Source organism: Hevea brasiliensis, chromosome 9 (genome assembly GCF_030052815.1).
Source record: "Hevea brasiliensis isolate MT/VB/25A 57/8 chromosome 9, ASM3005281v1, whole genome shotgun sequence".
In the NCBI taxonomy this organism is placed as follows: domain Eukaryota; kingdom Viridiplantae; phylum Streptophyta; class Magnoliopsida; order Malpighiales; family Euphorbiaceae; genus Hevea; species Hevea brasiliensis.
Window position 1 is genome coordinate 18428793 of NC_079501.1, and position 26919 is coordinate 18455711.

At 32.7% G+C, this 26919-nt stretch overlaps 3 protein-coding genes across 3 annotated transcripts; all 3 read left to right on the forward strand.

The window, feature by feature from the left end:
- The first annotated feature begins 3327 nt into the window (after positions 1-3327).
- Positions 3328-8838, forward strand: LOC110640297 (serine/threonine-protein kinase STY13). Its single transcript, XM_021791552.2, has 3 exons — positions 3328-3614; positions 5968-6957; positions 8299-8838. Exons 2-3 carry the CDS (start codon positions 6053-6055, stop codon positions 8636-8638), a joined length of 1245 nt encoding a protein of 414 aa, XP_021647244.1. The 5' UTR covers positions 3328-3614; positions 5968-6052; the 3' UTR covers positions 8639-8838.
- A 2803-nt stretch (positions 8839-11641) lies between these two features.
- Positions 11642-22814, forward strand: LOC110640293 (probable LRR receptor-like serine/threonine-protein kinase At1g07650). Its single transcript, XM_021791543.2, has 24 exons — positions 11642-11951; positions 12115-12289; positions 13745-13816; positions 13914-13982; positions 14064-14135; positions 14528-14599; positions 14700-14771; positions 15044-15115; positions 15204-15275; positions 15367-15438; positions 15525-15596; positions 15997-16068; positions 16153-16218; positions 16523-16588; positions 16690-16728; positions 16883-16938; positions 18101-18483; positions 18579-18774; positions 19406-19546; positions 20128-20246; positions 20755-20965; positions 21069-21309; positions 21807-21957; positions 22300-22814. Exons 1-24 carry the CDS (start codon positions 11819-11821, stop codon positions 22744-22746), a joined length of 3141 nt encoding a protein of 1046 aa, XP_021647235.2. The 5' UTR covers positions 11642-11818; the 3' UTR covers positions 22747-22814.
- Positions 22815-24091: 1277 nt separating this feature from the next.
- Positions 24092-25025, forward strand: LOC110640292 (uncharacterized). The gene has a single exon (XM_021791542.2). The coding sequence runs from the start codon at positions 24214-24216 to the stop codon at positions 24805-24807; it is 594 nt and encodes a 197-aa protein (XP_021647234.1). The 5' UTR covers positions 24092-24213; the 3' UTR covers positions 24808-25025.
- Positions 25026-26919: the final 1894 nt, after the last annotated feature.

Below are 26919 nucleotides of genomic sequence, written 5' to 3' on the forward strand. Positions count from 1 at the left end.
TATTTCCTCATCTTCACTCATTTCGTTTTCTGACAAGACAGATGGTAAGTCATAATAGCTTTCATATTGAATCATATATTTTCATACTGTGTTTCATTATGAAAGGGTTTTGGACTTGGTAAATATTCATAGTGAATAAATATCAAAGAATATGCACCCGTATGGACTAATATATACTCTGAATATCGGTATTTTTGCCAGTTATCGACAACTGTCTTTGCTCGCCATTTATTGATTTGGACAAAATGATCTTCGTGATTGCATGGCCAATCTAGAAGATGATAGAGAGGAGGAAGTTTTATATTCAGGTAGAAGTAATGGATTGTTTGTTGTAGCTCTCCATTTGCTAATACTTCTGGAGGTGTTGAAATGATTTGTATATTGACTGGTTTTTGAGAAAATAATAGTCTTTTGACTTCTTGGAGGACTCGATTTCCCAAAAACCTAGTTCCTTCACAATTAGATTTTGTAACTTGGACTCCAAATAACATTCTCCACTTGAATAACTATCTTGGGTCTAGATATCAGGTTCCAAATATCCAGGTTGCTTTGAAGAGAGGGATGCTAAAATCTAAGTTATGTTCACAATTTGGATAGCCGAAAGGAATTCGGTTAGGATGTTCCTGAGTGCAATGAAAATGAGGCTTTGAATAGAACTCCCATTCCCATGACCATCCGTTGTGATTCTGCTGATTATTTTTTGTGAAATTGAGACATTTTTGGAAAAAATCCAGCTGTTTTTTAGTTCTGGACTGGATGATGTTTTGTAAGATCTTCTCACAAATCTTTTGAGGAAGATCGTTGAGAACTTGTTGCCTAAATTTTTTTGATAGACAACGAGTTTGAAAATATTCTAAGAAACTATTGGCACCAAGTGAAGTAAAAAGGACCTCACTATGGTAATAATTTTTTACAATGACCAGTAGGGCCAATGGTAATTTTACACTAGAATCTAGTGGGGATCCTAGGCCTTCAGTCCTTTGCTTTTGTAATTTTACGCTAGAATCCAGTGGGGATCCTAAGCCTTCAAATTCCTGTTTTTGTAATTCAAGGTGATGATTTTGGTTAGAAGTGCATGATTCTGTTGAACTAATTCTGGATGTATGAGTTTTGTATAAAATTTGGTTTTGTAAAAACTCAATGGATGATTGAGCTACCATGATATGATCCTCATGATATTTAATTCTGCTAAGAAGGTCAGTCACATACTCATTAGCTTCCTCGAATTCAATACAAAGTGCATTGAGAGCTGTTACTCTCAACCTTTTATTTTGTATTAAAGTCCAAAGATTGTCTAATAAATATTGGTGCCTTTCTGTGAGAACATATGTAGTTCTGGCTACAGTAATTCTGAATTTCTGAGCAGGAGTTTTTAAAAGGACTATCGGTCCCAAGTGAACTAAATCACCATTGTTTGATGATTTTGTCATCTGCAAAAACTCAAAAGGGTTAGTTTGTAATAAGCAGTAATAAAAAAATTGGTTTTTAAAAATAAACTTGTTTTGCAAAGAAATATCTTTTTGTAAATGTTGTTTTATTTCCTATTCTAAAACATTTATTTGATTATCAAAAATAGAATAAGCCTTTATGATATTCAAATTATTTGTTTTGGGTTTTTCAACAAAAGGAAAAACAAGATTTTGATTTCTCGCTCTAAAAGAAATGCTATCATAGTTTACTCTGTAGGGAGTTATCAGATTGATGAATGGTGTCCCTAGAATAACACTATGACTTATATCTTTTATTAGAACAAATGAAGTTTTCAGAAGAAGATTTGAATTGGCTATTAATGCATCTATTTTGTAATTAATTTTGATTTTAGAATTGTTTATAGTTGAAAGTTTTTCAGTAGTTTTTTCTTGAAATTTCTTTAGAACAATATCTTCTTTGATACAATTCAAATCTACACCTGTATCAAATAAGATAATTATATTGATTCTGAAGTCTTTTGAAAAAACTATCGAAATCCTAATCAAATATTTTCTGGAAGAAATTTCATTGAGAATGAAGAGAAAATTTTTTGTAGGTTTTTCAATATTTTGAATTTCCAAATTATCTTCTTCATCTTCTTTGAGTTCTTCATTGGTTTGTTTTGAAAGTAAGTTTTGAATTGTTTCTGAGTCCTGTGCCTGTCTTTCTTTAAAGTGTTCAAGCTCAATTTTAATGGTTTTTACCTCTTCTTGGAGGCTTTAAACTGAAACAGTTGATTGTTTTGAAGTCTTCTTTTCATTTAAAATGACTGTGAGATCATATAAATTTTTTCCCACAAAAGGTAGAATAGAAGGGTTTTGTACTGGTTTTTCATCAAAAGATTTTAAAAGTTTTTCCATTTTTTTTTTTTTTTTTATAATTGAGGATCTTCAGCTTGGGTAAGAATTTATAAGAGCAACTTTTGATCTTTTGAAAGGACATTGATTTTTAATTTGAGTTTTGTAAATATTTTATTTTCTGTTTCAGATTCTGAACTGGATAATGAACTTGTAATTAATTTATCAATTTGTAATCATTCTTAATATATATATATATATATATATATATATATATATATATATATATATATATTAGTGATAAGTAATTTTAAAGACATGAAACATAAATTTAAATTTCTAATTCACATATTATTATAAATCATCTTAGTTTAATTATTGTTAAATTAAAAAATTAAAAAAAATGATAAAAATATTTAAAAGGAAAGAATGTTTGGGAGGGGATAGAGTGTGCGGAGTTGAGGATTGAGAATTGATTGAATTGGCAGACATATAAAAAAATTATAAAAATAAAATTAGTTGAAGAAAAAAAAATATAGTTTCTACTTAAAATTTAACCTTACACATAATTAGTTAACGTGTTTCTAAAAGTGTATTTTAATTCTTAACCTTTTATTTTATCAATTAAATAATTTTTTTTTTAATTAAAATTCTTTCTTTGCATTAGAAAATTTAAATGCAAGATAAAAGTAAGTTGAGTAATAAAAAATATAAAAATCTTAATGAACGAATTATATAGCAAATAAAATTAAAATATTGGGATATTATAGTTTTAATTTAAAGTTATGAAATTTTTAATATTTTAAAAATCATTAAGAGAGATAAATTATCAAAATTTAAAATTTTTGACTCATAGAGAAAAAAAAAAAAATCTCTGACTCATGATTCAAACAATAAAATCTATTAATAATTATACTCAAATTTATTAGATGGTATAAAATAATTGACGTAAAAATCCCTTTTTTAAAACAGCAATTTAATTAACGAATATAATATAATAATAATATCATAGTACAAATTATTAAATGTTTTTCTAGTTTGTGTCTAAATGTGTGGTTTTTGATCCATACGGTCCATTTTGCTCTTCCATGACTCGATCTTTGTCTTCACTTTCTCTGACCTCTCGTTTTTGAGCACTTGAAGTCTTGAACCATCTCTGACTTGAGCTTACTTTCTCTCAACTCCTCCATCTTTTCTCATTGGATCTCTGAATCTTTCTCTCTGTTAGAAGAGTGGATAACGAGAAAAGGGAAAGTCACCGAAGAAGGATAAGGGTTTTTGTGGAATTATTCTTTCTGATTTGTGTCTTGCTTTTTATTGGGAGAAGGTCAATCTTCAGATAATATGGTAAACTCCTTATGGTTTCTATTTATTCTGTTGAGCGTAAGTTATACCTTAAACTATAGTCACATCCATTAAATTATGGGTTGAATAGCTTTGAATGAACACTGGGGTATTCAATTCACTCATATTGAAATATTAGATGTTTAATGGGTTAAAAGTTTACATGGTTAGGTGGAGACTGGTTTCGAAAATGGGGAAGTGTTTTCAGCTTTTGGTCTTGTTGTTTGTGGAGTATTTTGTTATGGCTTGACATTGACTCCTGATAAATGAATTGTGAAGTGATTTATAATGGTTTGATGCTTGATATTTGAAATCCAGTGTGTCATTATTATTCTGTATATTAAGAACTTTTCCAAATCCGTGTGTTCAAAATGTTGGTTTTGAAGGGAAATATTGTCTCTGTTGGCTCGAAGTCCTAAATGCTATTCAGTATAAATTCTGAAAGTTCGATTACTTTATTTTAACTATTATACTGGTGGCATCAACATTTGATTGTGTTATTTTTTTTTCCTTTTTTATTCCTTCGTTCCTGTGATTGATTGTTTGAGGTTTTCTTTAAAGAATGATATCGGCTCACTCCAAAACTATTATGTATTTGTGAACTGAAATATGTGGTTTAAAAATGTTCACAGACTGTCTTTTTGATCCTCGAATAGCAATGCTAATTCGGGGTTTTTGTTTTCTGTTGTTATTTTTTACTTTTAACATATCAAATAATTTACTTGGGAGATACTGGCACCTTTTTCTCTTCTAAAAGTTGTTCTCGTATCAAGTTCTGGTTGTTTCTGAAATTGGCATGATGTTTGTTTAATTGAGTCAATTGCTTTATACCAATGAGTTGCTCACTTGAGGAAAAAATTAATTATAAGTCTGAATTTAGTGATGGGTCTATGTTCGGGCAGTTCTTTTGAAGATATAAAATTTATTTATGATTGTTGACTTAAATGTGAATTATCCATCTTGAATAATTTGTGCTTATCGTTTGAAATAAAAACCTTCAAATGTTTATATTTTATGCATGTGATCTGAAATCCATTGATATTTTGGCTCAAGTCATGATATAAAGTCCTGTTATTGTTTCACTTTCATCAACAGAGAATATATACTTTAGATATTATTGGGCTATTTTGAGATTAGTTCATGAGACTGAAGCATATAGGGCAATGTACCTTCAAGTGTGGTTTTGATGTGAGATTCCTCTTGGTTGTGTCAATGAGAAATGTTAGAATGAGTTTGGATTAAGATTAATAAGCAAAATTGAGAAGCTTACAAGTCTTTTTGTTGAGTGGATGTCCTTCATTTCCGTAGTCTATCCGCAACCATAAATATCACTCCATTATTTTTTTTTACATCTGTAATTATCAGTTCCTTGTAATAAGCAACCATATATACTTGATAGAAGTATTCATCTCTGACTGAGTGTGTAAATTGAGTGTGGAAATTGAAGTAAGATTTGAAAGTTTGATTGTGGGTTAAATTGGATTCAGAAAAGGAGTCTGTTTTGGCCTTGTGGGTACAAGGATATTCTTGACATGATTCTTTTTGCATTTTTATTTACTTTTATTGTTTATACTTGTTTGCTTTTACCTTTTCTTTTGGTTTATTTTATATTTGGATAATGATCTCGTGACTATTTATGATGGAGTTGTGCGGTGCCTAACAACTTCTTGACAAACAACCAACTCTCGAGCCATAATTTCTGGTTTGCTAGCTTGCCTTATCTTTATTCTTTTGTGTTTTCCTGCTGTTGCCTGAATCAAAATGAGCACTTCTTGTAAAACATTTTTAATTACTTTTTGAAAAAAGTTAGCTTTTGGTCTTTTCTATGCATGCACCATTTTTTTTTGAAGAGATTGTGTTTTAATAGCTCTAATGTTGTGTTTTTGGGTTTTGCTACTGAGTATTGGTTTCTTCATAAAGATGTTTCTTGGGTAATATTGTTTGTGTTTTTGGGGCCTAACATTAATGCCCAACATTTAAGAGTGTTTTCTTCAGAATATTTTGCACATAGTATAGAAGAGATTGTATTGTAGCGTTCATTTCTCTTTTTGAAGCCGATGCTGTTATGTTCTGTTTGCCTTCTTCTTTGGGATATTTACCTGTGAATTGATATATTTTTGGCTCAAGTCAGATCCAATTTCTTAAGATATGTGGCTAATGAAGATCTTTTTTTGTCGTTTTCTCATGTTCTTATGCTAGTTAGAAATAATATCATAGTTAGACTTTCAGTCTACTGTCTTTTCTTAGACAAGGTCTTTGTTGTATGTGTTTGTTTAGAAGCTCAGAGGGTAATTATGTATATTGCAAGACAACTTTGATAATGACATGCTGAAAGAACTTTATTTATTTATTTCAGGGTTTTCTGAAAAAAATGATTTAGTCTTGGTTTCTGATGCTGAAGTAATAAGTGGGCTTTGAGGATTTGGTTCTCAAAGAGGAAGATGTTGGAAGGAGGGCCAAAATTTCATGGAATTATTGGCCTAAACAATCATGATAACAATTATGATGATTTATCACAAGGTTTCTATCATAAACTTGGTGAAAATTCCAATATGTCAATTGACAGTTATGATAGCCTGCAAACAAGCAATGGAGGAAGGTCTGTTGCAATGTCCATAGAAAGTATTGGGTCAAATGATTCTCACACCCGCATATTGAATCACCAAGGACTGCGGCGGCATGCTAATGACAACTATTCTGTTCAACGGAGTGTTAACCGTAACGGAAGAGTCACACGTGCTTTCAATAATGATGCACTGGCCCATGCACTAATGGATAGCAATTCCCCTACTGAGGGGCTTGAGAATTTTGATAATTGGACCATTGATTTGAGGAAGCTTAATATGGGGGCGGCTTTTGCTCAAGGAGCTTTTGGGAAACTCTATAGAGGAACTTACAATGGTGAGGATGTTGCCATCAAAATCTTGGAGAGGCCAGAAAATGACCAAGAAATGGCGAAGTTGATGGAGCAACAATTTCAGCAAGAAGTTATGATGCTGGCCACATTGAAGCATCCCAACATTGTTCGATTTGTTGGTGCCTGTCGGAAACCATTGGTGTGGTGCATAGTTACAGAATATGCGAAAGGAGGTTCAGTGCGCCAGTTTTTAATGAAGCGTCAGAACAGGGCAGTGCCTCTGAAATTGGCAGTCAAGCAGGCCTTGGATGTTGCAAGAGGAATGGCATATGTTCATGGGCTTGGTCTGATTCATAGGGATTTAAAGTCTGACAATCTTTTGATTTTTGGTGATAAATCTATTAAGATAGCTGATTTTGGTGTTGCTCGCATTGAGGTGCAGACTGAAGGAATGACACCAGAGACAGGGACATACCGCTGGATGGCACCGTAAGATTTTTTTTATACTCAACTCAACTAAGTCTTTAGCCAAAAAATTTGGGGTCGTCTATATGGATTCACTTTCTCCACTCTAAACGATTTTGGGGTTAAATCCTCAGAAACGTGTAATGCTTCTAGATCATATTGTACTACTCTCCTCCAAGTCAATTTAGGTCTACCCATTTTTTTCTTTCTATCCTCTAACCTAATGTGCTCTACTTGTCTAACTGGAGCCTCCGTATGTCTACGCTTCATATGACCAAACCACCTCAATCTCCCTTCCCTCAACTTATCTTCAATTGGCACCACTTCTAACTTTTCTCTAATACTCTCGTTACGGATTTTATCTAGTCTAGTATGGCCACTCATCCACCTTAACATTCTCATCTCTGCAACTAAGATTTTCTTTATGTTATATTAATTTAGAACTTTCTCCATTATCTTTCCCATGTATATGTACATATTTTTCCCTTAAATTAATAATACTTCTTCAGGGCAATGTTACCAGCCCATTATAAATATATTCATTCAAGCATCGATGGTGTGATATTGTTATGCCCCACGGACCGTTTATTTTATTTTATTCTCATAATGCTGATATACTTTAGATTATCGTTTATCTAAATCTCATGTTTATTAGAGTTAAGGTTGTAGATTTATTCTGTGTCGATGACCTCTATATTTTATAGTCTAGATGTGGTCATGCCCATGTATGTGCAGGCTTACATTCACTTTATGCTAGCATAGTGTTTAAAGGTGATTCGACAAAAAAGCAGGAAGAATGATTTCTATTCACTGCTCTTGCTAGCACAACAATCATATTAGTTATGCCAATGAACACTTGCGCATTTTATCTATTATTTGCTTGCTTTGTCTTCTTCCTTTTTGGATTAGCCTTAGTGTTTGATTACTAACTCCATTTCAGTGTTGGTTATTTTGAATTGTTCATTGGTTGAAAGTAACATTAGGTTAAATTTGTATATAAGCCTGTCGAAATCTCTTTTTAGGCATTCTATTATTTCATCTCTCTAAAGTCGCTGTTAGGCAATCTGTTTTTCTGTCAGAAATTTTCTTATAGGTGTTCTCATCTATGTTTTCTTAATGTTACTTCTTAATTCCTTGGCAGTGAAAACTTTTAGATGAGTATGTCCAGTTCAGAAAATTTTGTGGTGTCTAATATTCAAACAAATTTTTGGAAGTAAAAATGAATGTTTTATTTCCTATTTTTTCCCATGTAACATCATATGTAGTGGCAATTTAAAGGGAAGGAAGGAGGGAGGTTTGGCATTCAATATGTGCAGTCCAATACTCCTGTGACTTGTTGACTTCTTTCGTTTCTGGCTTTTGCAGGGAAATGATCCAGCACAGGCCCTACACACAAAAAGTGGATGTCTATAGTTTTGGGATCGTTTTGTGGGAACTCATCACAGGAATGCTTCCTTTTCAGAATATGACAGCAGTACAGGCTGCATTTGCGGTCGTGAACAAGGGTGTCCGTCCTGTCATTCCCAATGATTGCTTAACTGCTCTTGGTGAGATTATGACCCGTTGCTGGGATGCAAACCCTGATATTAGGCCGCCTTTCATCGAAGTTGTGCAAATGCTCGAGAATGCAGAGACCGAGATCTTGACCAGTGTCCGCAAGGCTCGTTTCAGATGTTGCATGAGCATACCAATGACAGTGGACTGATTTCCTGAAGGGGAAAGAAACATAATAATAATAATAATAGGACATAAGAATGGAGAGAGAAGAAGAAAATGGAAAAGGAAAGGGAGGCTGGAGGAGGTGATTACTGATGTCTTTTCAGCATTGTGTATTTATCAGGTTTAATTTCCTTATTAAAATAGAGAAAGAAAAAATATGACGAGAAAGTGTTCATTCCTTGTCTAGTTGCTTCTCCCTTTTCCTCGTCTTCTTTATGTCTTCTGATATCTCTTATTGATCCTTTTTTTTTTTCGGCTTATATTTATCATGCAAGGTATTGATTGTACTTAATTCTTGGTTACTCCCTAGTCATCACCATTGATAGAATACTAAATTACTAAAACTCGTTCGAGGTTTAGCCACTTGATGTGATATATATTTCAGATGCTTATGAACAACCTTGTTTTTTTAATCCTTGAGGTTCAAAAAAGTCTCTTTTTTTTTTTTACTATATTTTAATTATAATAAAATTCTTATGTATAATTTTATAAATTAATATTTTATTTATATTTTTCTTTCCATAATAAATGATTGATCATTAAATATCTATAATTATTGAATATACTCCTTTCTAATTTCTATATTCATTTTCTTCAGAGATGAGTGACAAGGCTTTGAGGTCGAGTGGCTGCAGCCTGCACCTGCAGCTGTGCCGCAGGAAACAAGGGGAATTACAAAAAAATAATAATAAAAAAAGCAGCAATTTTAGAGGAGAAAATCAATTTTCTTTCTATATGAGGAAGCAGTTGTTTATTTCATTTTTCCTTTTCCATTTATTTTCTTTCCCACGGAGTATTTCCTAAGCTGAGAAAAAGGTTTCTCACTTCCCTGTGGATCACATTCACACGTGGGTTTGCCATAGGTCCACGGGCTTAATTAATTAATAAATTTGTCTTCATTTGATCAAAAAATTCAAATTATGCTTAATTAAAATAAATTTATGAATGAACTTAAATTTTATTCCATAAATCTTCTGTAAAATATGATAAAATTGAGTAGATGTTTAATTTGTCCGTTGGGAGTTAGTTGATAATTAAATTAAAGACGATTTTAATCAATTAAATTAAGCAAGACCTTAATCAATTGAATTGAATTAAATTAAACATACAGGAGCTTGATCATGGAGGATAAGTGAAAGTTCAAAATCTTACGAGATCTCTTCCAACCTTGAACAAAGTACTAACAAGTGATTAAAGGGAGTGAGTCTAAGTCAACGGCCATCCAATTAATGAGGACAAGAAGAGCCAGCTAGCATTCACACTCCTGGGGTGTCGATGTCGATGTCGATGTCGATGTCGATGTCGAAGACGAAGACGAAGACGCCGACGCCAATTATGATAAATATGCCTTCCTTCCCCCTTTCTACCCCACACGTTCTCTTTTACTTTTTCTTTTCTTTTTTTTTTTTTTTAAATTTCCTCTTCTACTATTTTTGTCAAAAGAAAAATGCTAAATATTTTATAAAAATAGAAAATTTTATTTTATGAAAATGGGTGCTTTAGTATAAATTTCGTTTTAGATGAGTTTTCAATTATATTTATGATTTTAAATACTAAGAAAATAGTAAATTTTCATTGGAATTTTCTTTTACTGGTGTATTGGTAAAACCATTTCATGAACAAGAATATTGTATATTCTATTACTCATCAACTTGATAGTTATCAATAGCAATAGACAGAAGTTGATGTGGGAGAGGAAGGAATGAAAAAGAATGAGAATAATGCTGCTGCTGCTGCATGCCATGCATGTAGATGTAGTGCTTGAAAACGCGTGAAGCTTCAAAGAAAGTGGGAGAGGGTGATTTTGTCTGGTATATATATATATATATATTATTAATATGAGATATGTGCAAAGTGAAAACACTTGATTGCGAAAGGTCTGTCAGGCTGCTGCTGTTCACTATCAACTAGCATTGTGAGGATAAAAATAAATAAATCTTACTTTAAATATTATCAAAAAATAATTTAAAATTTTTATTTAATTAATACTAAAGCATTGTGAGTACTCATGGGATGTCATCTAATTAAAGTAGGGAGATAAAATAAAGTTGAAAATCTTCTCTAACCCCGAACTGCCGAGTGAACCTTCTGTTTATTATTATTAATAATTAAAAAAAGAAATGAATTATTATATTTAATAAAAAAAATTTCAAAATTTCTCATATATATATATATATATATATAATTATCCTAATTATTATGAAAAATTAGCAAAGTGGAACACGTGTTTAACCAAAGTGAAATTTTTCTTTAATAATACTTTGTAATATATAAGTACTGTTAATTATGTAAAGTTTATTAAACTATGTAATTGAGATTCAACGCAGGGGCAATTGACCACAATTTTGTTTTATATTTTTTTATCGAATGACCACATTTTATAATTTTGGTCATCACGGGGCAGCGGGGCCCGTGCCCCAAATAGCATGTTATGATTTTCTTTTGCACAATTTAATATGAGCCAACTCATTTATGCAATGGATTTTCTTTTTTTGATTTGACTTGAATGCAATTTACCGAAATTGTCTTTTCTTATAATAAAATACAGCAAGAAGTTACTTCAAAATTCAAATAAAAGGAATTACCCTGTATTGCAAAATATAATATTATTATATTTATAATTTTGTCAATAAATTATAAATTTTAAAATGAAAATTAATAAAATTATAGAATATTTTTTTATAATTTTTTTAAAATTATAAAAGTCATAGTACTTAGGGAGTAGGACTGGCGATAAGTATGCTTCCCATTGAGACTGTTATTAAATAAATAGATTATGACAAAATCTTTGAAATTGAAAATAGAAAAATTTATTTTTAAGCCCTTAAACTTTTGCGTTTTTATTTAATGTTGTTAAGTTTTATTTTTATCTATTAAAAATAGATTAATAGAGTAAAAACTAAAAAAAGTGGAGAATTTAAAAAATATTTTCCTTGAAAATACAGACGAGTATATATTATAATATAGTACACCGGATGCAGTGGCATATGACCATAATCATTCATACACTCTCACAGTTGGTCCATTACACTTTTTTCTATAATAAATCTTCTCTCTCTCTCTCTCTCTTCAGGTGAGACCAAACCAATTAACATCTTTAAAGCCTAAAATAAGTGGCTAAGAGGAAGAAGAGAGATAAAGAAGAAAAGAGCAACCAAAGATAAGGATGAAAATGGCAGCTGATTTTGCAAGTCCAAAGCTGAAGCTTCTGCTCCCCATCTTCTGTTTCTTCACCTTCTTTTCTTTTGCTGTCTCTGGACTTGCAGCTAACACCACCGCTAAGCTTCACCCAGCAGAAGGTATAATAGCTACCATAAATAATACATTTTTTTTTTCATCTTTCTTTCTCCCCCAGTTTCCATAATTAGTCTACCAATTTTCATAGTTTCATACAACTCCATTTTGATTTAAACCAAAGTTTTAAAGGATTGTTTTGTTGTTATATATGTGGGTTTTGTGCAGTGAAGGCATTGAAAGAGATAGGGAGAAAACTGGGGAAGAAAGATTGGGATTTTGGAATGGATCCATGCAGTGGAAAAGGGAATTGGAGTGTTTTGGATGAAAAGAAAGGGTTTGAAAGCACTGTCACTTGTAATTGCAGCTTCAATCACAACTCCACTTGCCATGTAGTAAGCATGTATGTAATCTCTTCTCTCTGCTTTCCTCTATTCTTTGTGTTCCCTGTCCTTTTTTTTCTACTTCTTCTGTTTATTTATCTACTTTATTTTTCAATTAATTACTCTGATTAGAATTTAAACTCTTAATTTGAAAATAACTATCAGTAAACACCACCCCGATATTTATTCGTTATATATATATTTTTTAACTGGAATTTATTCATGAAATTCTACTATGTAATATATAGAGAATATATAATTATGGCATTTGGCAGATGCTAGCAGAAAGTTTGGTGTGGATTGGAATGATTAGGAAAGCTGCACCAATGGCCATGTTGCCTTGTGTGAAGGGCCATACCTCATTGAGTGGTTTGCAAGTTGCAATAGTTCACATCACTCATTTATAATAATTTCTATTTACGTAAAATTATTTTAAAAACTTATTTTTAAAATTAATAAGAAATTAGTATTGTTAATTAAAAATATAAAATCTTGAATTTATAAGATAACTTGATGAATAAATCTATCATATTATAAGAAAAAAAAACATTATTTTTAAAGTACACATTCAAGCTTTATTTATTTTACAAAAAATAATTATATATAAAAATATTTTTTATTATTTAATTATAATATTAAATTAATAATATGTATTTATATTTTGTATGTATAAATGGTTTCACTTTTTAATAAAATTATTAAAATATAAAAAAATAACTTTTTTTAAAAAAAATCATTTTCTTGAAAATTTTATAAATATTTCAAACACTAAAAGATATAAAAAATATTTTTCGAAAAAAAAAAACCTTAATATCCATTGTATAAGATGTCATAATATATTGTAAAATTTAATAATTAAGTTTCTAAATTATAAAACTTTTTAGGCTTGATTAACAAAATGTTTTTTTTATTAATTAATTTTTTTTAAGTTCCTCAAGTATATAATATAAAACAAATGTTTAAGAAAATTATTTTTTTTGCAAAATAAAGAGGGGATTATATGCCGCTCCAGTGTCAAATCAGACATGTTGAAGTCAACCGAGACAGTCGATGACTTCAATAGTTAACGTGTGGTGCCCGATTCAAATATAATTTTAATTGGATTAGAGAAATAAGTAATAGCTGCATAACAATTAATTCGTGATACCATCCTACTCTAATATAAATAGTCAGAATTAGAATTTTTTTTATTAAAAATAAATATGCACACACACTGTAATCCTTGAAAGTCCAGATCAATCACAATCAATATAAGATTTTGATGCGCTAGCCTATTGAATTCACTGAGTTTTTCACCACGAACACGTCCACGTAACTAGAATCCCCCTGAGTAGATTCTGTAACATTTTAATGAAATTAAGGTAGGATATAGACCAGTAAGGTGATGGATTCAATTTCAAATATTATTTTGCTCTTTTGAGTTCTTGAAGAATTCATGGCTAGTTGTTTCTAATTTGCTGTGTGAATACATGCAGTGCCTTAAAGGCTCAGAATCTATCTGGAATCGTTCCACCAGAATTTTCAAAGCTTGGCTACCTTGAACTACTGTGAGCAAATCTGAAATTTCTCTTTGATGGATAAATATATAAAAATTTTTGAGTTCAGTCCAGAATGGTTACAAATCTTCACTTAATTGTCAAGCAGGGACCTCAGTCGCAACTGCCTCACTGGTTCTATACCTATCCAATGGGCTACCATGCGCTTAGTCGATCTGTAAGAATACTCACCAATTCCTCTGTTTGAAAATGCTTTAAACTAACCTCAGATTATAATCTTTTGCTAATAATCATGCAGCTCTTTTATGGGGAATCGATTGTCTGGTTCATTTCCAAAAGTTCTCACCAATATCACCACCCTCAAGAACCTGTATGTTTAATTCTGTTCTTGTTGATAATTTTTTTGGGGTTATTCTATTACTTAATCGATTTTAAAGCTTGCTGGAGATTTGAACTGGTTCTGCTTGGATTCATTTGACCCTTATTACCATTTGAAGTAGCTACTTGTTAAAGGTTCAATGTGAAAGTAAATCGTACCAATCAAATGGGAAATATTTCAAAGAAAGAGCATATTTTGTCCAGTATATAGTTTTAGCTAAAAGCAATTGATTTTTGGTTTAAGGTTGGGCGGCAGTGACATCTATAATCAGTGATAGTGTGATACTGATACCTATCCAGGCTGGACTTTGCCTGCCTGGAATTTGATTTCAAAATCATTTAGATTGTTTTGCACGGTGGGATATTAACACGTTTGATTTGCAGGAGCATTGAGGGAAATAAATTTTCAGGATCCATTCCACCAGAAATTGGAAAATTGATAAAGTTACAGAAAATGTAATTCCATGTCTTCTCCGTGCCCATTGATTCTTTGATCTTGTGCTAACAGAATTCCTTTTTCTGCTGTTAACATTTTGCTTATTATTCTTCTCTTCAGTATCATTTCATCAAATGCATTCACAGGAAAATTACCCTCAGAGCTTACCAAGTTGGTCAACTTGACTGATTTGTGAGTAGATAGCTTCTCCTTGTATCCTTTCAGTTAAGCCAGTATAGTAACTAACTGATTCTGAAGCCTAAGGAATCCGACATTTAATGTGCTATGATTGTTTATATCTTTCTTTTGATGCTTTAACAGTATACAACAACAACATTTACTAAAAACAATGTTGTTGGGATTTTTAAATCAGATTCTTCATATTTTTAATCTCTTTTTTTTTTTTTTAAATAATAATACTTCCTGCAACACCTCTTGAGTTTTCATTTCTTGATGCCTTTTAGGAGAATAAGTGATAATAATTTCTCAGGAAAGATACCTGGTTTCATCAGCAAATTGACACAGATTCAGAAACTGTAAGTTTCCATACAAAGCTTTTTGCCATCTCCATTTTGAGATAATTCATCTGAGCTTTTTTTTTTAATTGTTTTATTTTTCTTACAGGCACATACAGGGTTGCTCACTTGAGGGGCCTATACCTTCTACCATTTCTGTGTTGACAAGCCTAATCGATCTGTATGCTATCATAATATCTTAGTTTTGTTTTATTTCGTAAAAAAGGAGGCCTTTTGTTAAGAGTTTGCTTTTGCTATTTTATGACTTTCAGGCGGATTAGTGATCTGAAAGGAAAAGGTTCAACATTCCCACCTTTGAGTGATATGGAATCGATCAAGACACTGTGAGTTACAGTTTTGGTGATCATATGTTATTCTTTGCTTGTACTGACATGGATAATTAAAATTTAACATCAGTTGTTAAATGCAGGATACTAAGGAATTGCATGCTATCTGGAGAGATCCCAGAATTTATTGGGAACATGAAAAAACTAAAAAATCTGTGAGTAGATTCATCTCAAGTCTCTAATGAGTCCCTAACAATGGATGTTTTCTCATTCAAACCTAATATTGTTAATATGACTAAATTTTATTCTCTCAAACAATGGTAAAATTAAAGCCTTTTCATATATCATTTTGAAGAAATCCCAGAATTAATGAAAAAAATTGGCTTTAAGCTTGGGATACCACTTTCTGTGTATGTGGCTTGATATACCAAACTCATATTTTATGTTATGTGGAATTTCTCTACTGGATCTTAGCCAGCATTTAAAAACAAAAAATCCCATGTGAAGGGGGTCTAAATCCATACACATGGAACGGAAAATTGCTTTTAAATTTTCCCTCTCTTTTCCCCCTTCCTTTTTTCTTCTCGGATTATTTGTTTTTCCTTGTCAACGTAGAGATCTCAGCTTCAATAACCTGACTGGAGGAATTCCTACATCATTTTCCCAATTGGCGAAAGTAGATTTTATGTAAGTGGATGTCCCAAGTGAATATTATAAATTTGTTGGCTGTACTTGAGTTAGCGTAACGTTGGCTATTTATTATTTTATTAGGTACTTGACAGGAAACAAGCTCACTAGATCTATACCTGAATGGGTCCTTGAAAGGAACAAGAATGTGTATGTTTATTTCCTTCACATACATTTTCAAGCTTGAAGTTCCACATCTTCCCAAAAGTTGTCCTGGTCCAACAGCTTTTAGGGAATGCTTATTTAAACCATTTGCTTCTGGAGCAACTTAAATATGCAAGTGCAAGGATGTGCAAATGGTGTCATATAATCCAATGTAACTCACCATCTTCAATTTGGAAGTAAAATTAATCTCACAAGGGGAAAAAATCATATTAGGATAGCGTTTTACTGCTGCCATACTTGAACTATGTAGATGATAACTGTTGAAGCTTTTACTGGGTTTCATCTGTAGGGATTTTTCTGATAACAACTTCACGTGGGGAAGCTCAAGTCCAATTGAATGTCCTGGAGGGAGTGTGTGAGTATAATAAAAATGTTTCTTCTTCTTCTTCTTCTTTATAATAACTGTGGTTCTTATTTATGCAAATTATGTTGAACCATGTCATTTGCTTTTTCTAGGAACTTAGTGGAGAGTTACTCTTCATCAGCAAACAAATTGTAAGAATTGTATGTTTATTATCAAATATTTGTATATAAGGATATTGTTATTGCTCATTTTCAGTTATTTTTCCCTTTAAATTCTAGATTTTGATGTCCCATGTGGTCTATTGCTGATTGATAGTACTTGGTGTTTCTTCTTCTCATGTCACAGAAGTAAAGTCCATTCATGCCTGAAACAGGACTTTCCTTGTTCTTCTTCAAGTAAACGTGAGTTCCAGAAATGCATGCACCCTTTTTACAATTGGCATGTTCAGTTTGTTTGACTTGGCCATTTCTTGAAAATTTCACAGATTTTCTTTCTAATTTAAAGCTTTATTCATATCCAAGTATCTCTGTTCAACATGGAATAGTCAGGCTTGCAGAAGCATAAAGAACTTCGAAGGGAAAAAAGTCGAACACATTAATATAAGAATTCTTATGCTTTAATTAACCTTTTTCAGGGTCTCGAAGTCAATAATCAGCAGTTCACCATAATTTTGGATATTACGCATAATATATTTTCCAAAAGTAAAATAAATGTATTAGTCGGATATATCCTGAAATATCACTAACAGATGACTTATATTATATGCCACAGTTGGCTGTACAAAAGATCATGATGATTTTTGTTCTCTTTCACAACTTCCTGCTTCTCGTTAACTTTAGGAGTAATTGTTCTCTCATGGAACTTCCTACCTTTTACTTCACTATCTCATCAATTGCTTTTTGCCAAAACCATCAAGACGCCTAAATCATACTTTCATTAATAAAGTTCCCAAATCTATTTCTAATGAAATAAGAAACCTTTCACATGGTTGTTACATAAAATCATTAATAGAAAATCCTCATAAAACGAGACCTCCCAGTAGTTAGTGTAATTACAGTTTAATGAATACCATTAGGTTGGAGAGAAGGAAATGGTTTGTTTGCACATTGTGTATGTAGGACCAAGAAAACGAAAAAATGGTAATTTTAAGGAAGGAATGTATTAAGTATTTCAACTTCATTTGATGAATTAGTGATTCAGGAATTATTTTTGAAATATAGTTGATTGTGCATAACATAGTTTCTTGTCATTGATAAAAATATGGCAAGTTTCTGAAATTCAGAATGATATAGAATTTCTTTAATTTAATAAAAATGTTTTGCCAATTTTCTGAGTTTCTTATCAGATAAAAATCAGTAAGAGATGCATTATGTTTATTAAAGTTAAGAAACGAGATATGGCCGGAAGAGAGGAAAACCGGGAGACAAATTCTAGTTAGTCGGCAGTGAAAATGGAAAAAATCCTGTCAGTTGATTCAACTAGGTTCCATATTCCACTTCCATTTTAGCCTTTTCTGGAAATTATGTATTTAAATCGTTCTTTTGCATTGTGATTTCTTATCAGATTACTCCTTGCATATTAATTGTGGTGGTAAAGAGGTAATTGCCGGTGATAACACCACATTCCAAGCTGATTTAGAAGCAAGAGGTGCTTCTCTGTTTTACTCTCATCAGTCTTGGGCATTTAGCAGCACTGGAAACTTCATGGACAATGACAGAGATGCTGATTCCTATGTTCAGACCAATAATTCTGCTATATCCAATGCCTCTGCTCTAGATGCACAACTGTACACCACAGCGCGCGTTTCTCCTCTCTCTCTCACTTACTATGGACTTTGCCTTATGAATGGGAATTATACTGTAAAGCTCCACTTTGCAGAGATTGTTTTCACAAATGACACTTCATTTTATAGTCTTGGGAAGCGTTTATTTGATGTTTATATCCAGGTAACTAAGTTTTCCTGGTAAAAAGAAAAATAAAAAAAAAACTGCACCAATTTTATGTCCTTATATTTTATTATTTATGGATTGTGTGTATACAGGGAAAGTTGGTTCTGAAAGATTTTAACATCGCAGAAGAGGCTGGTGACGTTGGTAGGCCAATTGTAAAGAGATTTACTGTGGCTGTAACAAGCCACACGTTAAAGATTCACTTTTATTGGGCTGGAAGAGGGACAACAGGCATACCAGTTAGAGGAGTTTATGGCCCTCTTATATCAGCTATATCAGTTGATCCAAGTAAGATAAAATTTCTCCCAAAAACACTTCTTTAAATAACCTGAACTTCGAAAAAAAAAATTATAAAGCTAACACTTTTGGGTAACTAAACTAAAAAGTATGTGGCGTTACAAGTATTTTATTTTTCCCTTATGAAAATTGTGGTACTCTTTACCTTTTGTGTCTTGTGTCTTCTTCTAACGAGGTATATTATTTTCAGACACTCTATCGCTATTACATGTTATTCCTCAAGAATTGTAACTGAAACTCACTAATATTGGTCAATAAATAGCAGATTAGGGTATATAAGCACCCCCAAAATTGGCAGTTTGCCTGATGCCAATTTGTATCCAGCAAGGCATGTTGAATAAGATGACTGGAGTGGAGACTTCTTTTAAGAAGGCCACCACTGGCAAGTCTTATAATGACATAGAAATGTTGTAACCTAGGGAGTGGGGAATGATTTCTAAGTTGGAAGTTGAAAAAAAAAAAAATACTTTTCACTAACTCATTTTCAATTCAATTTCACTTCAATTAAGGTCCCCCAATCAACTGATGTACAGTCTACACTGGTATCTAACAAGTCAAAATTCGACAATTATCTCAAAATTTATTGATGTGAATTATTCCCATTGTTTTTTTTATTGCACAGACTTCAAACCACCTTCAGATAACAAAAAGGAAGTCATCATAGTGACTGGCACTGTGGCTGCAACATTGTTTCTTATCCTTCTGTTCCTGGGTATCATGTGGAGGAAAGGCTGTCTGGGAGGCAAAGTGTCTGCAGATAAAGGTGTTACACATCCCGCTAGTAATCTTTGTTATAGCCTTATAGGGGCAAAGAACGAAAGTTCATTGAAATCTTGCATTCAAATTTGTACACGTAAAATATGTTTGAAACCCCCTATATGTCACATTGTACATTCAATATATTGTCACGTGGAATTTATTTGTCTCTATTCCTAAATGTCGTTTCTCCATTATCCAATATGGCTAAATTTGCAAGTCTGCACACTAAAACCAAATACAGAAACACCACCGCTAGCTAGCCTACTCCAGAAAAGCAAGCATTAAGCTTGAATTTCCTTTCATATATTTTTCTTCTTACTAAACATGACTTCTTTTCCACTCAGAACTCAGAGAAATAATTGTTGCATCCATAGAATTTACTTCTGAATCTGGTTAAGTTTCCATACTGCATATAAGCTGTTAAATTGGTCATAGTATTGCCATGCTATTCTCACAAATCATAACATTTATTATTATGCACACTAGAGAGATTTGGTTATGGTTATACACCTTCCATGTTTGCAAAAGAACAAAGGGGGAAATGATTTAGAATTCCCTATTGACATATAAAACTGCATTTTGCAGAGCTGAGAGGTCTAGATCTGCAAACAGGAATATTCACACTAAAACAAATAAAAGCTTCCACTAAGAACTTTGATGCGGAAAACAAAATTGGAGAGGGTGGTTTTGGCTCGGTTTACAAGGTAATTGCCTGTTTCATTTCATCATCCATCTTAAATGTTCTATTTAAACTGCTGATAAAACTAATCATTTTACAATGTGATTGACATCCATAAAATACTTTGATTTTTGGATCCAGAAATTGTTGTAAACACGATAAAGAAAATATTAGGAAAGTTAATTTGCAAATTGTATAGAATATCTAGTATATTAAATTTAACTTGAAAGCTCCAGTTTTGGATTTTAACGGGTTTCAGATGAGCTACCTTAAGTCTTAATCTCTAAGGAAATTGAATTAAGAGCCTTGCAGGTTCATTTCCAAATAATCATTTGATTCCGTAAACTATTTTCAGTACAAAAAGTTAGTTGTCTGTAGAAATCAAAGTTGAGGTCAGAAGTGAACCAAAAGGAAGCAGGAACGTCATATTCAATTGGCCATTTTTAATTTCTATAGCTTTGTGTGATTTTAATTTGCTACTGATCACTATTAACTTGAAGTCTAATATTGGAACTTATAACCATTGAATGCAGGGTCTACTAGCCGATGGAACTGTAATTGCAGTAAAGCAGCTCTCCTCAAAGTCTAAGCAAGGTAACCGTGAATTTGTGAATGAAATAGGCATGATATCTGCTCTGCAACATCCCAATCTTGTAAAACTATATGGATGCTGTGTTGAGGGAAACCAGTTGATGCTCATATATGAGTACATGGAAAATAACTGCCTATCTCGTGCTCTTTTTGGTGAGTTTTCCACTCATATCCAGCAAAACCATGCACACGACTTAAGCAAATGTATTTAAAATGGAAAGGGAAAATTGATTGGCTTTATTTAAATTATTTACAGGGAAGCATTCAACAAGCAGGCTAAAACTGGACTGGCCTACCAGGAAAAAAATTTGTCTAGGTGTAGCTAGAGGTTTGTCATACCTTCATGAAGAGTCAAGAATAAAAATTGTGCACAGGGATATCAAGGCAAGCAATGTGTTGCTTGATAAGGATCTGAATGCCAAAATTTCAGATTTTGGTTTGGCTAAGCTAAATGAAGATGACAATACCCATATCAGCACCCGGGTTGCTGGAACTATGTACGTTCTTTTCTAATAACATTATATACCTTCCATCTTCTGCTCGTTTTTAACTGGGGTTGTAAAAAGTTTATATTTCAAACAAATACAAGTTCTGCATCATAATCCATGAATCTCCCACAGGTCAAACCCTATTTTGGTCACATCTCCATTATCCACTTGATAGACCTAAAAACGCATTGTGCAACTTGGTGTTACATGTACTTTGATTATTGCATCCAGCATTTTGCATGAAGTATCTTCTCTCAAACCTTGAACTGCTACTTTTTTTTTCTGTCAAAATTCTAATCCTAAAATCTATACCATTGCACTAGACAATTGCTCTTATTTATACTTTTGTCGTGCGCATTATAGATTTAAATGTTCCTTTGTCATTATGTGTAAGTTCTTCATTTCATTAAGGCTGTTCATCACATTTATTTTCATACTTGGTTAAATCCACATAAATAGATCCTATACAGCATGTGCTGAGTTCATTATGAATTTTGATTTTGCAGTGGCTATATGGCTCCAGAGTATGCAATGCGTGGTTACTTAACTAACAAAGCAGATGTTTATAGCTTTGGAGTTGTTGCATTGGAAATTGTTAGTGGAAAGAGCAACACAAATTACAGGCCAAAGGAGGAATTTGTTTACCTTCTTGATTGGGTAATTGGATAGCTTCAAAATTTCTTTCCTTTGCTCCATTATGAGAACTAGTTCCTTTCCTAGCTTCTTCCTTGCTAACAATTAAGATGAAATTATGAGGATCTACTAGAATTTTAAAGCAGTTGGAAAATTTTTTCTCATTTTTCATCATTGCAAATCAAAAAGAAAACATCATTTATCATTTACAAAGTCAACTTGTTATTCCTATGTTTCATTTCTGGATTCAAATTTAATATTACTGACATTCCCAAATAACTCATCTACAAATGACTATCGTCTAAAATGATTGTCCTATAAGCTGAAATGATTCTTTTCATCCTTACTTGCTTGGACTTGTACCAGGCTTATGTTTTGCAAGAGAGAGGAAGTATGCTGGAACTGGTTGATCCAGAGTTGGGGTCAGCCTATTCATCAGAGGAAGCAATGTTGATGCTAAATGTAGCTCTGTTGTGTACCAATGCATCCCCAACGCTGAGGCCTACAATGTCTCAAGTTGTAAGCATGCTTGAAGGTCGAACGGCCATTCAAGACCTTCTTTCTGATCCTGGGTTTTCAGCCATCAACTCAAAATACAAGGCTATAAGAAATCACTTCTGGCAGCAGAACCCAAGCCAGACCCATAGCCTGTCTACAAATGATCCTTATACTGATTCCTCAAATTCATATATAGACATAGAAGAGGCTGATCGTATTTTAAGAGTTAGTTTAGTAGAATCCAATTCACATTCACATGTAGAAACGAAAGAGGATGCCAATCTTTTAACAGTTGCTTCCGTAAACTCCAATTAGTTGTTAATCCTGTATATCATATAACTTCATAAATGTATAATAGTAGTGGGAAAAGTTCCACTGTTATATGCTCTTTTCCTTTTATTTATTTATTCAATAAATAGGAGTAGATGACAGAAGTAATAGTTCAGACTCTTTTAGCTAGTCTTCATAATCAGGCGACTATGTTTACATGTTGAGTAATTACAAAGCTTTTTCTTGTAGGATTGATATACATTGAAAGATTTGAATTTATATTTTTAATAAAAATATAAATTTAAATATTTAATCATTTAAAATTTATATTTTTAAATTTCGTCTAAGTAGTTTGTGCTTAATCGGTTCAAAGCCTGAATAAAAAATGAAGATTGCGGTAGGTGACAATCAACGTAAAAAACTTGTCAAACCTGATGACATGTATTCTTATGATATAAACGTTAGGAGTTTTAAGTTAAAAATAAAAATAAAATTTTGAGTGTTGAGTAATGAAAGAGTTGTAAGTATCTAAGATGAGAGTTATGGAGATGAGAATATTAAGATGGATGAGTGACTATACTAGACTAGATAAAATCTATAGTAGGAGTATTAGAGAAAATGTAGGAGTGGTGCCAATTGAGAATAAGTTGAGAGAATGAAGATTGAGGTGATTTGGTCATGTAAAGCGTAAACATATTGGGTCAGAGTATAGAAAGAAAAGGAGTAGACATAAACTGACTTGGAGGAGAGTAGTACAACATGACCTAGAAACATTACACATTTCTGAAGATTTAACCCAAAATTATTTATAGTGGAGAAAGAGAATTCATATAGCCTACCCCAATAAAATTATGAGATAAAGGCTTAATTGAGTTGAGTTGAGTTAAAATTTATATTTTTCTAGATAGAAATATAGAATTTTTGAGTATCTAAAATGAAAAGAAGCCCTAGCTTTTGAGCAAATAATTAATTTGACTAATTATTTTAATTTTATCAAATTACGTTTTCTGATTCTAGGATATACCTATCCCACCTACCTCTCTCTCTCTCTCTCTCTATATATATAATTTAACCCTAAAAATTTAAACTCTAAAATTGCAAAACCTTAAACTCTAAAAATCTAAATTAATTTTAAAAATTTAAATCCTAAATCTTAATATTCTAAACTCAAATATTTTAAATTCAAGAATTCTAAATCATAGGCTTTAAAATTCTAAATCCTAAATCTTAAATTTTAAACTCTAAAATATAAACTTTAAATTCTAAACCCTAAATTTTAAACCTTAATTTTAAAATACTAAATCTTAACAACTAAATCTAAACTTAAATTAAAATGAAGAAATAAACAAAATTAGAGTATATATATAGTGGAGTTATTTAACATTTTCCTTGCCTTAATTACAGGTGGCCGTAAATAAATAATATTCTCTGACCCAAGAAGAAGTCCACGGTGTCACCTTTTATTCATCTAGTTTCAATTCCGGCTATCGGCTGGGTTTCTTTTCCATTTCAATGGCTTCACGAAATCGAAAGCTTCTTCTTCTCTTCTCAATTCTTGTTGCTTTTCTCTCGTTCTCTGCCTCTGCTAGACCCTGCAAAACCCTCTTCATCTCCTCCTACTCCTTCTCCATCAAGCCCATTTACCCTAACTCTCATCACCCTTCCTCCTCCGGATTCTTCACCATCGTCACCGAAATTACTCAACAACGTTCGTCCTCTGAGATCCTCCTCGATCGCCGGGTTTTCCCCACCGTTGATGATGATGGTGATGATCAAGATTCTCAACCCAAAGCTATCCAAAAGCCGCAAGAAGCTCCTGTCTTGCCTTTTGGGCTTTCTTCCTATGACATGAGTTCTCTCCGTGATCGCACCAAGGACATTCTCAGTGTCGTGGTCGCTTTGCTTTTTGGCGTTGGTTGTGGCGCTCTTACCGCCGCTACCATGTACTTGGTCTGGTCCCTCTTCTCTACCCGCTACGATTACCGCTATGAGGAATTTGATGGCGAGGATGGAGATGAAGAGGATGATCTTAGCGCTAAGAAGATGGGTTATGGTAAGATCCCTGAAGCTGGTTCCATGCCTAAGCAGGTTAAAGAGGCGGTATGAGGAGGCTTTCCCTCTCATATATATAACGAGGAAATTTAATTTGTTGTTAGGGTTTCAATCAACTGTTACCTCGTGTTGTTTAATGCCGGTGGATTATCATTGAACGGTTAATGTTGCTTTCTGGTGTGTTATTGTCGAGAAAAAGCCTATGGCTTGTCTCTATTGCTATATATTAATTGTCTTCTAAGTCTAATAGATTAACTTCTTTTGTGTCTTCATCGTTTTGCATTGATTTCTTGTGTGTTGCTTTTCAATTGCCCTGATCATTCTGTTCGTTCAAATCATACGTGGATGATACTTAATGTTTAGAATAATTATGGATGTGGCAACATCACTTAATTGGGTTTGCTCAATATGCTTATGGGTTTGCGGCTTACTTAGTTTAGATGTTTGTGGAACCATAGCGATTGTTATTTAGTCCTGCTGAAGTAATTCTCTCTTCTGTTTGGAACTCAACAATGGGTTAGAGGAAGTAAGCACAGGCGGTATTTTCTGATGGACTACAAAGGTAACTTTTGCCATTCATTGAATGATTTTTGTTCTGAATTTAAGGAAAATTTCCAGAATTCGGAACAGCTACAAGGCACATATCGAATACCTGGGGAGCATGTAAAAACATTTGGGAGAAATTAACTCTCGAAATATTAAGAATTAGTTCTATTCTGTTCTAACTCTCAAGTATAAAGTGCATTTTGTTACGAAATAACTCTTTGTCAAAACTATGAAGTGCAAGCTTGGATTCTCTGGTGGTTGTAAGGTAGACAATGCGGAATCTGATCTTTGACATGCTTATTGTACATTACACTAGTACAACTATTTGGACTGAACCATTACATGAGTAACTGACCATTTAGGTTTTAAGGTTTCGGGCACTTGAATTAGTGATGCTGTGATTAGTTTTCTTGGTTGATTCCTTTTAGGCCACAGACTACTGATTCCGTATTCAGTATGACTGGATAACTTGGTATCTTCTCCTAGTTCTCTTTCTCACTTTTTATATATCATTTGTCAGTCTTCTCTTTCAATGCAGATTGTGTATTTGTGTGGTATCAGATCAATTTCAGAGGAAATGGGAAATCAACTGTGGTGCTGCCATTTTGGTGATAAATGGATGGTAATATGGAAATAGATTGATGACTAGACCGTATTTGATGTCTTGAATTAAAAACTAAGACTCCTTTGCCTGACATTCTACATAGTCATATACATTTTCAGTTATGTATTTAAATCACGTAAGAAATTAACAAATCTTGTCCTAAATTAAAATTGTAATCCAAATTTTGAAATCCTTGAATCTAGCCTCTCAAGGGTGAATTGTCCCCCGTTGGGAAATGCCCCCCTCAAGCTTTTCAAGTGATTAGATAAGCAAGATCTTTATAATCATGAATATCATACACATTGTAGAGGAAACGCACCCCTATTATCTTTGTGTTTGAGGAAGGATAAATTTTGGTGGGAGTTTATGCTTCAAATAATGCTATTAAATTTTGTGGGAGTAACCATATCAATGGTACCATGGTACCACGGCTTGGCATTGGAAATTGCACAGGGTTGACGTTCGTGAGCAAGTAATTGATACAAATGTGATCATGACACTCGGTAAAATAGATTGTCAATTCTTCAATTAACTCCTGGTTATAATCAACAATGATTAATGTGAATTAGCTGAATGCTGTTTTTGGAAACTTTTCTAGCCCCACTGATATTAGTATATTTGCCAAGTGTATCCCTTACCCGAATTTGGAGTAGTTTGCTGCCAAGGCACTGATTAATTGATAAAATGAAGTCTTCATAGTGGTTAAATTCACTGAAACCTTTTTTTCCCCCCCTTCCCAATGTTGCTAGTGTTTTTCTCCGAGGATGTTGCTAGTTAAGCAGATAATGCTTACTGTATCGTGCAGTAAGCAGTTTTTGATAAACAAGAGAAAGTTGAATATTTGTTTCTAAAGAATATTATCTGTGCGCGTAATATGTTTGTGCGCGTTATACGTGCATAGTTTTATTATTGTAGGGCTTTTAAGAAATGGGAGGCACGCCTGCTAGGGGGATCTGAAATTCTGAGGTGGAGAATGATAGAATTGGTGCAGAGTCAAAGCACTAACATTTTCAGTG

Excerpts from the sequence above, each read along its gene's own strand:
- LOC110640297 (XM_021791552.2), top strand. The coding sequence starts at position 6,053 with ATGTTGGAAGGAGGGCCAAAATTTCATGGAATTATTGGCCTAAACAAT. Across the intron at positions 6,958-8,298 it reads ACATACCGCTGGATGGCACC|GGAAATGATCCAGCACAGGC; the intron begins GTAAGATTTTTT and ends TGGCTTTTGCAG.
- LOC110640292 (XM_021791542.2), top strand. The coding sequence starts at position 24,214 with ATGGCTTCACGAAATCGAAAGCTTCTTCTTCTCTTCTCAATTCTTGTT.
- LOC110640293 (XM_021791543.2), top strand. The coding sequence starts at position 11,819 with ATGAAAATGGCAGCTGATTTTGCAAGTCCAAAGCTGAAGCTTCTGCTC. Across the intron at positions 16,729-16,882 it reads TCTTCATCAGCAAACAAATT|AAGTAAAGTCCATTCATGCC; the intron begins GTAAGAATTGTA and ends CTCATGTCACAG. Across the intron at positions 21,310-21,806 it reads ACCCGGGTTGCTGGAACTAT|TGGCTATATGGCTCCAGAGT; the intron begins GTACGTTCTTTT and ends TTGATTTTGCAG.